The sequence below is a fragment of the Lithobates pipiens genome, unplaced genomic scaffold, assembly GCF_037356315.1.
Source record: "Lithobates pipiens isolate NorthernLeopardFrog02 unplaced genomic scaffold, aLitPip1_a1.2 Scaffold_8, whole genome shotgun sequence".
Taxonomy (NCBI): Eukaryota; Metazoa; Chordata; class Amphibia; order Anura; family Ranidae; genus Lithobates; species Lithobates pipiens.
Genome location: NW_027507903.1, coordinates 194,871,051 through 194,883,371, shown reverse-complemented (window position 1 = coordinate 194,883,371; position 12,321 = coordinate 194,871,051). Strand labels below are relative to the sequence as shown.

General features: G+C 41.2%; 1 protein-coding gene across 2 annotated transcripts in view; it reads left to right on the top strand.

Annotated features, from left to right (window-relative positions):
- Positions 1–12,321, top strand: part of MAPK12 (mitogen-activated protein kinase 12) — a 143,120-nt gene that overhangs the window by 111,597 nt on the left and 19,202 nt on the right. Inside the window, exons 8-9 of one of the 2 annotated variants that reach the window (XM_077471066.1) lie at positions 2,983–3,009; positions 8,220–8,291. In XM_077471066.1, the coding sequence (XP_077327192.1) occupies positions 2,983–3,009; positions 8,220–8,291 (99 nt within the window). The remainder of the gene's footprint in view (positions 1–2,982; positions 3,010–8,219; positions 8,292–12,321) is intronic. The other variant, XM_077471067.1, reaches the window with a different exon arrangement.

The window sequence follows — 12,321 nt, the reverse complement described above, 5'->3', positions numbered from 1 at the left end:
AGCAAGATTTAGAAACCAGTTAGGACATTGAAGAGTGGAGTAAAATATTACGGTGTGCATTCAGATCATATATTAATACCTTGTTAATGGAGGCAAATTATAAAGTCTTGTTGCGGTGGTACATGGTGCCAGCGAGGATAGCAACCAATGTCCAGGGGGCCTCCTCGCAGTGTTTCAGAGAATGTGTTATGGACAGCACTATGTTCCACATATGGTGGATATGCCCGCAAGTGCGTAGGTTCTGGATACGCACATACAACTTCATATACTCACTGACCCAAGTGAACCTCATTAAATCACCTCTGCAAGCACTGTTGGGACACTCAGTGGAGGGGACATCAAAACATATGAGGAGCCTCATAGCCTACATATTTTGTAGCAGAAAGAATGTTCATAGCTAAATCTTGGAAGTCCCCTACAGTGCCTTTCCACCTGTTGAAATTGAAACGGTCATGGATAATGGTAAATGAGCACTTATCAGCAATTTTGAACGATAAAATTGCTTTGTTCAACAAAATATGGGACCCTTGGATTAAATACCTTTCAGATGCATTAGGAAATGGTATTGGCTCTGGAGTGCTTTTCTCCGGGGCTAGAGTGACCCCTTTTCACTATCCTCTATTTCTTCTTTCTGTCATCTTTTTTTTTTTTCCCCCTTTCTCTCTTCATTCGACCTAAATTTGGCCTCTTAATGGGCCCTCGGACCAATTATGGTCTCTGGGACTGCACAGGAGTTAAATTTGTAGGGTGCATCAAGCAGCTGTAGTAGAAGTGGGATGAGTGGGGAAGGAACGGAATATTAGGTAAGCACAAGTTATGCAGTGTTTCTTTATGGTCTATTTTTTTTGTTTGCTTTTCTCACACAAGCTTAATATGTGGATGATAATACATCAACATTTAATATCAAAATATACCCTTCGGTGCTTTAAGCGAATCATCTTCTGTTTTATAATGAGCAATCACTTTCTGTTATAACGGCAAATGCTGATTTTGTACTTGTTCAAAATTTTCTGAATAAGAAATTGAGAAGGAAAAAGTACAACTTTTATTACAAAAGAAATTGAAATGTAACACTAAAATCATGTCTCTACAAAGACAAATGCATAAATATCAATATGAATTGGTATGATACATGTACAGATATTTAGTTGGTCTCCAATGTACCCTGGTTACTTTTCAACAATTTGGTGTTTGTCGCCTTTAAAGTCCCACTCCCAAGGGGGATGTTTCTTCACAATCATTCAGGATGTTGGTGACAGGACACCTGGTTCTGTTGATGGCGGAATCTCTTTTACGTTTTACCTATCAGCCTGCCTGAGACTTTGCAAGAGGCCTTCCCCTTTTACATGGGCCAAATCTTCCCTTAACCATTTCAACCCCAGAAGGTTTTACCCCCTTAATGAGCAGGCTATTTTTTGTGATAAGGCACTGCATTATTTAACGGACTTTTGCCTGGTCGTGCGACGCTGTACCCAAACACAATTTATGTATTTTTTGCCCACAAATAGAGCTTTCTTTGTGTGGTATTTGATCACATCTGTGGCTTTTATTTTTTGTGCTATAAACAATATTATTTTTTACTTTCTGCTATAAAACCTATAAAATCTAATAAAAATGTTAATTAATTTCTTCATCATTTTAGGCCAATATGTATTCTGCTACATGTTTTTGATAATAATAAATCCCAGTTAGCGTGTATTGATTTGCGCAAAGGTTATTGTCTACAAACCATGGGATATTTTTATGGCATTTTTATTTTTTTACTAGTAATGGCGGACAAACTGGAAACGTTTTGTTGACCAGTGAACTAATACAGTGATCAGTGCTAAAAAATGCACTATCACGGTACACTGGCATGGAAGGGGTTAATTTCGGGGACAATCAAAGGGTTAAGTGTGCTCTTAGGGAATGTTTCTAACTGTCTGGGGATGGACTGACTCGAGGAAGAGAGAGATCTGTGTTCCTGATTAGCAGGAACACGATCTCTCTCTTACCGTCTGACAGAATGACGGTCTGCCTTGTTTACATAGGCGGACCGCCATTCTGTCCATCCAGCAAACAATCAACAGGTCCAGGCGGCCATTGTGGCCGCCGGACCTGCTGATTGGCTCTGTCTGTGTCCAATCACAGCGCAAGCGGGTCTCCGGCACTACATGCGGAGTGCAATTTTTTTTATTTTTTTTGCTGCCTATGGATATTCTATTAGGACACTGTCCACCCTTACCCTGTTTGAGTGGTTGTTTATAGAAAAAGAGCCCATTTCCCACTTGGTCTCAAACTCCACAAACTCCTGAGTTCATACTTTAACAAAACAAACCTTTATTCAAGAGTGGGAACATGACCTCGAGACAGCGTTTTCAGCTGAACAATTTGCTCATCTGTATAAACACATTCCAGCTCGTAGACTCCAAGACTCGGGAGACCAACTACAAGCAGCTAGTGTACTGGTACCGTGTACCCGCAGCCTTCTCCCATATTTACCCTTCAGTCCTGGATCTTTCTTGGTGGGGTTGTGGCCAAAGGGAAATTCTCCTACATCTCAGATGATTCGCCCTTTTTGGTCTGATATTAAAGATCAGATAAAAGATGCTCTTGAGGTTCATATTCCACTGTCCCTGGTTAATTTCCTACTCCATTTTCCAACCCTTCTGCTTGGCCATTATAAAACAAGTCTCTTACCACATCTCTTAAGAGACTAATACCTAACAGGGAGGAGTGGATTAGAAAAGTGAATGGGATAATGGAAGCTGATGATTGAGTGGTAATATGTATGGATAGGCTTGAGCACTTCTCCAGTATTTGGGCGGCTTGGCGGGAATGCATCCTTGACCCCCGCTCAGGTCCCGTCTAGCCTGTACGTTGCTAGTTAGAGCCCTCGTTGAAGGTTTCTACTTCAACTAAGCCGCCCATACCAGAGTCAGGTTCATTTATTTTTGTTTCTTTAGCAGCCTGTAAAAGTTCATATTTTTCATTTCTTTTCAGACATGCCAACTGATGTCGGCGATTACGGTAACAATATAGTCCTCAAGTGTTCTCCTAGTCATGTATTGTTACCTGGTTACTGTGTTGTGGTTTAACGTGCCATTTCTAGTGCAACAGACTGACATACTGACCTAATATTATGTTCTGCCAAGTAAGTGAGGCCTTCTCCCTATGTATGCTCATTAGCCCTTGGTGTGGCGACTTGGAGGGAGTTTGATGGAGGCTCAGGGTCCTTAAGGGCTTTTTTGCAGCTGCTTCAATAATATAATATGATCAGCTCTTGGGCCTACCTGTCTGGACTCCTACATGGCTCGGTCAGTCTGTTCGCTTTACGGCTACCTCTAGCTTATTAAAGGGTCAGCCTTCATGTTATCTTGTGTGTTTTTTCTTTGTTTTATACCTTTTTGTACACTTTTAGGGCTCGTGCACAGTGCAGCTCAAACAAGCTGCTCCTACTTGCTTTTGAGCTCTCGTTTTTTTTTCTGTCTAGAAACTCCCCTTGATGTTAGCCCATGTGTTTAATGCACATTGATTTTTCAGGCTTTTACAGGCACATGCTCTTACAGGCAGAAAAAAACACCACCTTTTGTACAAGATGTATTATTACTTTATGGTTACACTTTGTTTCTGTACCGTTTGATACCTTTCTTACTTTATTAAAAGTTTTCAATAAAATTCTGGTAAAAAAAAAGAAACGCCACCAAACTCACGTTTTTGAGAGGCGCTTTTGAGCCCAAAAACACGCGAAGAAGCTCAAACGCCCACATTTTTGAAAAAAATTAGCTGAGGGGAGGATTTGTGAAAAAAAAACTTATGCTCAATGAAGCTCAAAGAAGCTCAATAAAAACATGCAAACAAACAAGCTGAAATAAAAGCTCAAATGCTAATGTGAAAGCAGCTTTCTTTTTTTTTCTTTTTTTTTGAGCTGCAGTGTGCATGAGCCCTTGCATTACATTTGTTTTCATGGCCACAAATCTTTACAACGATGGCAGCATTCATTATGACATGTTCCTTTTGTCTTAAAGTGATACTAAAATCTTTTTTTTTTTTTTCTATTTTTAACATAACTTTTTTTTTTTTTTTTACTTGCCTACTCTGTACAGTGGTTTTACACAGAACAGCCCATATCCTCCTCTATTTGGGTCCCTCTTCGGTGCGCCTGGCCCCTCCCTCCTGTTCAGTGCCCCCTCCCAGCAAGCTTTCTATGGGGGCACCTGAACTGAGCCACAGCTACCTGTGTCCCTTCAGACACAGAGCCGCGGCCCGCCCCCTTTTTTCCTCATTGGCTGACTGACATTGACAGCAGCGGGAGCCAATGGCGCGGCGCTGCGCTGCTGTCTCAGCCAATGGGGGGGGGGGGGAGTCCCGGACAGCCGAGACACTCCTACAACATCGCTGGATCTGGATGGGGCTCAGGTAAGTATTAGGGGGCTGCTGCACACAAGGCTTTTTATCTTAATGCATAGACTGCATTAAGATATAGATAAAACCTTCTGCCTTTACAATCACTTTAAGTAAAAATGACACAAAGAAAAAAAAGAAACTGGGTTGGCCTGTAATGTTGATTTGGGCACTCAAATGCTTAAGCATATTGCCATTTGTTTTTTGTTTTTTCTATGTGATAAGCACATTCCTTAACTTGGAGCAGCCTACATCAAAATGCTTTTGTCTCCTGCCTGAGTTCCCTCGCAATGCCTATACCTGCAGAAACCTTACCTGTACACTCGCTCTTCAAGCCTGTTTTGTATGGTAACTAGCCTCACGCTGAGAAACTTTTGCCTCTAATGCTTTGACCATCAGTATCCAATTGAGGAGGGGGCTCCTTAAAGCATAACTTCACCCAAAAGATGTTACACTTGTCCGCCTCCTGATTTCCCCCCCCCCCCTTCCTCAAAATGTTGTCACTTTATTTTTTCAGGATGAGGCAGGTACCTGCTCTTCACGGGATTGGATCCTTCTGGGACACATCACAGGCCCCAGAAGGCTACGGGATCATTTACAAAGTGCTGCACGGCTTTCAGATACGCAGTGGGAAGCCAGCTTTGAAGCCACAAGCAGTCACAGCTGGCTTCCCAGAGTTAACATGCTGGGGCTGAACACCAGTGAAAAGCCGGTTCAGTTGAGGACCGCACTAGATGCTGTACCTAGACAGGTACAAATGTCCAGTTATTAAAATACAAATACTGTAGCTGCTGACTTTTTTTTTTTTTTTTCTAGGGTGAAGAACACCCTGTGTCTGTGTCATGGACGCAGCCATCTCTTGCTTTAAGGCCAACTCAATAAAATAATTATTCCTTGGAGTGGGGCTGTGCCTGCACTGGGGTTAATTGCTGATTTTTAACTAAGGGGACAATCAAAGGAAATGTATTTACCCGATCTTTCGCCTGTACCCCCATGGTATAGGGTCCTGACGTCAACAAGACCAGAGCAAGGTCCATAGCCTTTCTCTGGACGCTGAGGGAGAGTTCACCAGCAGATTGTGGGGGGAGTGTCGTATGCCAGGGAAGCAGAGGCTCAGGTAGGCAATTTTTCTCCTCTCCCCTGGACAAAAGCTGTTAACCTTTGCAGAATGGGCACAGTCTCCCTGCAAGGAATATTATTATATTAACAATTTCCATGCAAGATCATTCTTTTTTTTTTTTTTTTTTTCAAGGACCCAGTGGACAGGTTGATGCTCTTAAAAGAGGGAGTAAAGTTCTACACATTACTTTTACTTATAGGCAAGCCTATAATAAGGCTTAACTATAGGTAGTGTAAATATCTCCTAAACAGGCATCGTATAGGAGATATTTATGTTACATGTAGCCAGTGACATCACTGGCGCATGCGCTGTGAAGGAACGGCCAGCCTGAGCTGTAATCGGTGGCTCTCGCTTACATGCGTGAGAGTGACGTCCTCAAGGCTCTGGCCAGTCAGAGCTGGAGTCTGCAAACCCAGAAGCAACACGGTGGAATATGGGAGCCCGCTGCAGCTCTGAGATCTCGGCTCAGGAGGGCTTCATTTTAAGGTGAGTTTAACATAATGTGCTAGTATGCATCTGTATACTAGCACATTATGCCTTTACCTTGCAGGGTGTAATTTAAAGTATTTTACAACCGCTTTAAGGCCCTATGCTTTCTGGCAGGTCCCACCATGCAAACTGCTGTTGTAATGATAGCCCCTTGCCAGGCCCTTGCTGTCCAGACTAAGCACATAGACCAGGACCCTGGCTCTATTTTGATGGATCCCTTTATGAACCACCTGGAGCTTTGGCTTTACACTACTGTGTGGATGAATTTGCGATACTTGCAAGAAGCACCTTGAGAAGATGCTGATTGAGGAAGAGTGCTTAGTTCATCAAGGAATTCACTGGAAAAAGGAGGATCACGTTCCAGCAGGTAGATTGTCAGATCCCAAGACTACGAAAAGTTCCTTTTTAGTGCTCCCTGGCCTCAAGCTCAAAGGCCTAGAGCACATTTCCATCGGAAGACCTAGATCTACAAGCCCTCTTTCCAAGGAAGAAGTGCCCTCACTTGTCATAGACATATAGGGGGCTGTCTATCAGGCCATCTGGTGCCCAAAAATCTCAGAATTTGGGGTCCAGAGCAACAGTTTTAGGGGGTTTAAACTAAAGTTTCAAATACTGCCTCCCCTGCTTCATGCTTTCGAATTTTCCCACTAAGATTGATGAATCTCCAGTTCTTTCATAGAAGGTTGATACCCCAGTTCTGGAAAGAAACAATTCCAGGCTGTCAAACAAACCCGTTCCAGAAGTAAATGAAGGCATTCAGCCCATTCTGCATCTGAAAACTGCATTTGTTCCTGCAAGTCCAAAAGTTCTGCATTGAATCGGCTGAAGTCGATAATTTACCTCCCTTTTACCAGATATGGCCTCTTTGGACATCAGGAATGCTCCTGTCCCTCTACTCATGTGCTCAGATGTTTTGATCCCATAGCCAGCCCTTATTTCATGCCTGCATAAGAGCCTTTGGCCTAATGGTAGCCAACTTCAGGACAGTACAATACTGCCATTTTTCACTCCAGACTGTTGCAACTCGACATTCTGGCTGTGTGGAAAAAACGGACTTGGACAATGGAGTCAGGAGACCTTTTCTACCAAAGAATTGGAAAGCTGTTTTATGACAGATTCCAGCCTGTCCTAGATGCCCTCTTGGTGCAGGGGTCTTTGTAGGGTGCCTGTGTTCCCATCAACATCCTAAAATACAGGGAAATATCTCTTCAACACTGGACTTATTGGCTGCAAGGTCCCTTGACCAAAATCCTGTCTGACAATGCCACTGCGTTGGTCTATTTCAATTATCAAGGTAAAACCAGAGGTCATCTGTCCTCTACATCCAAGGAGTGGGCAGACAGACTTCCTAGATCTTCAGTGTCTGGATCCAGTGAAATTGGTTCTCCTACCTGTTCCTCAGTCTCTGGCTTTAACGTCATAACAGTTGAAGTCAAGGTCCTCATTGAAGTCAAGGGCATCATCACCTTGATGCCCTTTTAAGTCATCAAGGATATTCCTTTATCCATTTTCTATTTTTTTGGTGGCTGAAATAGTTATGGTTTAACTGCTTGCTGACCAACTGCCGCAGTTATAGGGGGTTTAAACTAAAGTTTCAGATACTGCCTCCTGCTTGACTGCGTGAATCGCTGCAGCTGTACGTCAGCTCATACACAGTGATTTGTGGGCGCGTGTGGATTGGCCAGCAGGGGAGCTAATTAGCGGGTCCTGTCCGCCAGCCACCTGCGATCGTTCCCCGCAGTGACGGAACGGGAATCTGCCATAGTAAAGAAGGTAGATCTCCATTCTGACGGGGGAATCGCACAGAGATCCTGTCTTTCTGCAATGCAGGAAGATGGATCTGTGTGTTTTCCCAGGCAATTTGGTGACTTTCTGTTTGAATTAGACCATAATTGTTTTGGCAATGGTTGCAGCGATGAAGTTCTGGATATGACTACCAATAGTGCCATCTTCATAAAATGTATGTGATCTTGCCATGCTTGAATTAATTTCCTCTTGATGCCTGAGATGTTTTTCATATAGTCCATGTTTTGGTAGGTTCATTGACTTTTTCCTGATTTGGCCTACTAAATGTGTATATGTACATTATTCATATATAATTTTCTTATTTATTTTGTATAGTTATGCTTTGTTTCCTACCCTCTTTATTTGCAATGAAAAAAATGCATTCATAATGAATGTACTGCATTGTTCAACTAACTTTTTTCTTTTATTCTTTTTTTTATAGTGGACATATGGTCTGTTGGCTGTATCATGGCAGAAATGTATACTGGGCGTCCACTCTTCAAGGGTAATGACCGTATCCTTGTTTTTATTTTTTTTCTAATCCCAACAAACTTTTTGATTTACTGACTGGCATTCCAACATGTTTGTGCGGTTTTAGTTCCAGCATATTCAATCTATAATCAGGATTGAAAATTAAACCAGTTGAATACAGAGGGCACAAGCTTACCTGTCAGTAATTCTGTTTGTATACAGGCATTGCTGTAGAGCAGCAGTTTACCTCATTAAACTTATTTTGTTAGTAAACTGAGAACCCCTAATTGTGGCATGAATTAGGGGAGCCATTTCTTTATTTCAGGTTTTTTTTTTTTTTTTTTTTGATTTTCAATAGTGTTAATACACAAGTGAAATTTTTTTTTTTTTTGTGACATTGCCCATTTTGCAGGCATTTCTTATATCGAAACAGACTTATAAAGCAAGAGTGATTAAATGTACATAATAAGTAAGCCATCCACCTTCTAGAAGGCTAGAACCAAATGTTATTGAGTTGGTGAGACTGCCTTCCGCATGACACCCCCAGTGGGAACATACTGTGTCATGGGGCAGCTGGCGAGACCACCAATCTTCATCAGTCCTTAGCATTATACACAATTTGAGAAATATTTCAATGCTCATAATAGTAGATGGCAACTGGAACGGCACATCTGTTAAGTGAACTACTAAAAGATTTTATATTGAGAACCAATTTGTTTAAGTATACATATAACCAGTGGGTTCCTGGTTTTGTCAAGCAATAAGGTGGGGAGCCATTTCTTAAACGCTTACATCAGGCTCCTTTTTGTCTCTCGAAAAATTTTAGCACTATATATTTGTTTAGTCACTGCACATCGACACCTGCCATGGAAGTGTGATTTGGGTTGGTTATACAGGAAGTAGAAAGAGAAAGGAAAGTGCACAGCACAAACTTGGCTTCCTCCCTGTTTTCATGATCTGCACCACAAATATGGTGTAGAGAGCAGCTTGGTGGACTCTGAGGAAAAGGTTATCCCTCAAAACTTGTTAGCCGGATGGATCTTTAGTTCTCCTGCCACACGCTATGATGCACTGTAGACTGGATTGTGCTGAGGTCTAATGCAACTGTCATTTTGGGAGTATAATGCTTAGCACTATTTATAATCATAAAGCTATGTTTTTAGGATAATGCACTAGGTTGGTGCGCTGTTTTGTTTTGTGGTATTGGAGCATCTTAGCGGGACAGCGCTGGAGCCACTGGATGGGTGAGTATCTGAAAGGTGCAGATGGCACCACCCATCAGGTAAGCGAGGCCAAAAAAAAAATGGGGGTGGTTGGCCGGAGTTCCTAATTCCACACTTCTATTTTGCCAGTAGTAATCTGTTTATGGAGTAGTATAAACTGTTACTGGGATTGTTGCTACAGGAAATGTGGGAGGACAACTGATAAATGCTTCTTGATGAAAATGAGAATAGAGTTACAGTTGTAAGCAAATCTTAAAAATATATTTACTCTTTTACAGTAAAATTTGTCGCCGGGTCTACAAAACCCACACAGGCTGATGGCTGCTACTGCAGCCATCATCAGCTTGTGATGAAAGGTTCACTCTTTGGACGTACATAGTACGTCCAAAGAGCTGAACTGGTTAATATGCAACAGAGAATTCTAGCTCCTAAACCTTTTAACCTTTTTTTAATTTTTATTTTTTTTAAGACCAACTGTGTTCAAATCTAGTACAAGTAATAAAATGATATCCATCTGCACAGTACAAACATGGCTTCTCACCCCCTTCATAACAAAGAACATAGAACTAAGTAGATTTTTTTTTCCTTGCTGGCAGTTCCAGAGAAGAGCATCTAAAAGAAAAAAGTAAGCTGCAATTTAAATTTTTGTTTTTAAGTTACCGGTATGCTTTGTAAATGGGGATATGTTGCAAATGTGGAAAAAAATTATCCACACTCCAGTTGTTGCTCTTAAAATTGCTTCATTTTATTGAATAGCCACAGTGAACAAAACGCAGATTAAGTCAGTTGACGCGTTTTGGGTTATGACTAAAGCCTTATAGGCTGAAACGCATCAACTGACTTAATCTGTGTTTTGTTCACTGTGGTTATTCAATAAAACAAAGACATTTTAAGAGCAACAACTGGAGTGTGGATCATTTTTTTCCCTCATTTTCCCACACCCACATGTGGTGTATGGGTAGTAGCACTGACTTTTCTGTTTTATATGTTGCAAATGTGAAGTAGGTATTATCCCTATATAGATGCAAAAGTGTGAATACGCTTTAAGTATGAGCAATATACAGTTAGTGATGTTAAAGATTTTATTTTTTATTTTATTTTTTTTAGCAAACATGTTATACTTGCCCTGTGCAAAGGTTTAGCACAGAGGAGCCCTGATCTTTTTCCCAGATACCCTGCTGGTGCTCCTTTTTTTTGGAGTCCCCCCATAGCAAGTGGCTTGCTATGGGGGCACACGCTCCCGAGCCCTGTTTTCTGTGCCCATAAGGCAAGTGTTGGGGAGGCTGTGGGGGGAGCTGCATACTGAAGGTTTTTTTATCTTTACCTTCATGCATAGAATAGGTAAATAACCTTCAGGCTTTAGAACTACTTTAAGCTTTGAATACTATAAGTACATTACTTTTCTTTCAAAGGGGTTTGCTAATTGAAAGCATAATTTATAATAACCAGTCTGTAGTCTATCTTTGTGGTCACAGTGGGTAAAGGGATTTTACATTCTCTTCCTCAAATATATTGAACATACATATAATGTGTACAAATGCACTTGAGTAAAGCATTTTGTATGAGATCTCATGGCTTTTGCACTAAAGTGAAACCGAGATATTGCTGTGCCTTAAGTGCTGCTTTTAAATTTTTCTGTGATGTATTCTGTTGCAAGTTCTAGAATTGGTGCATTGTTGGATATACATCACACATCCTTAGAAAAAGCTAATCGTGTAAGTGTACCATTAAAAGCCTAAAAGGTAACCAGCTGGAGATTTCATTGCAGTCTGTAATTGCTCTAACTTGCTGTATGTATGCCTTTAAAACTAGGCAAGAACTTGTGCTTTAGAAAGATAATTAAAATCTCTTCCAGCTAAAAATAAATGTACTTTTTCTTTCTCTTTTTTTTTTTTTTTTTCTTATACAAGTTCTTCAGAGTCACTTAGGGAATCGGTGTTCTTGTAAGAGAAACTGTAATTAGTATTTATATGTATGTGCAAGATACTGAGTGCAACCCATTTGTTGCCTGTGGTGGAATACCAAAATAAAGACTAATTTGGGGGCAGCTTACTTTGAGATTTTAAAGCTGAACTTAGCTTTTACACTTATTAGTCGAAGGAAACATTCTGAACTGCCACCTTATGACTGATGAACATGGATGTAAAAAAATAAATGAAAAACTTTATTCATTCAGAAGAAGTCCTTTAGAAGGAAAGATGGCAATGCTTAGCATCCAATTAAAAAAAAAATGTTTTCATTGTTCCAACAATCCTGAAATTATAAAAGCCACAGACTGGCTACAGTGGACACTGAATGGTCTGATGTACCCAAGAACAAAAATGTAATATTGTCCTTAGATGTTGTGGCTGCAATAATTTTTTTTTTTTTTTTAACTTTACTACTTTATTTTCTCCTGATCATCCTGCCCTTAACACACTTTCTTTCCCATGGTAACAACGCTCACTTACTATACTGTAAAAGGAAGAACAGGGGATTTGAAGGCACCAACTCTAATGGTTCTGTCATATAATTACATGTTAGTGTAATACATACACTTAGTAGTTCGCAGGTTCCCAAGGTGGCATTGCCTATCAGGGGTTGAGATGTCCTAGGGTGTGCTGGTGCTTAGGTGCAGGCTCCACTGGCAGTCCTTCGGCTGTGGAGATGTTTAATCCTGGTTTAGCGGCCAGTAGAAGGAGCTGTGAGCCCCGGTCGCGTAGCCTGTACGTTCTTCCTTTCGTGTCTGGATGTCCGCTGAGCACTGCTGGCGTCACTTCCACTTCCACGTTCCAGGGTGGTTAGCGTGGAGCTTCCCACACTATGGACACCGGAATAGCCACTAAACTGGGATTAAACATCTCCACAGCC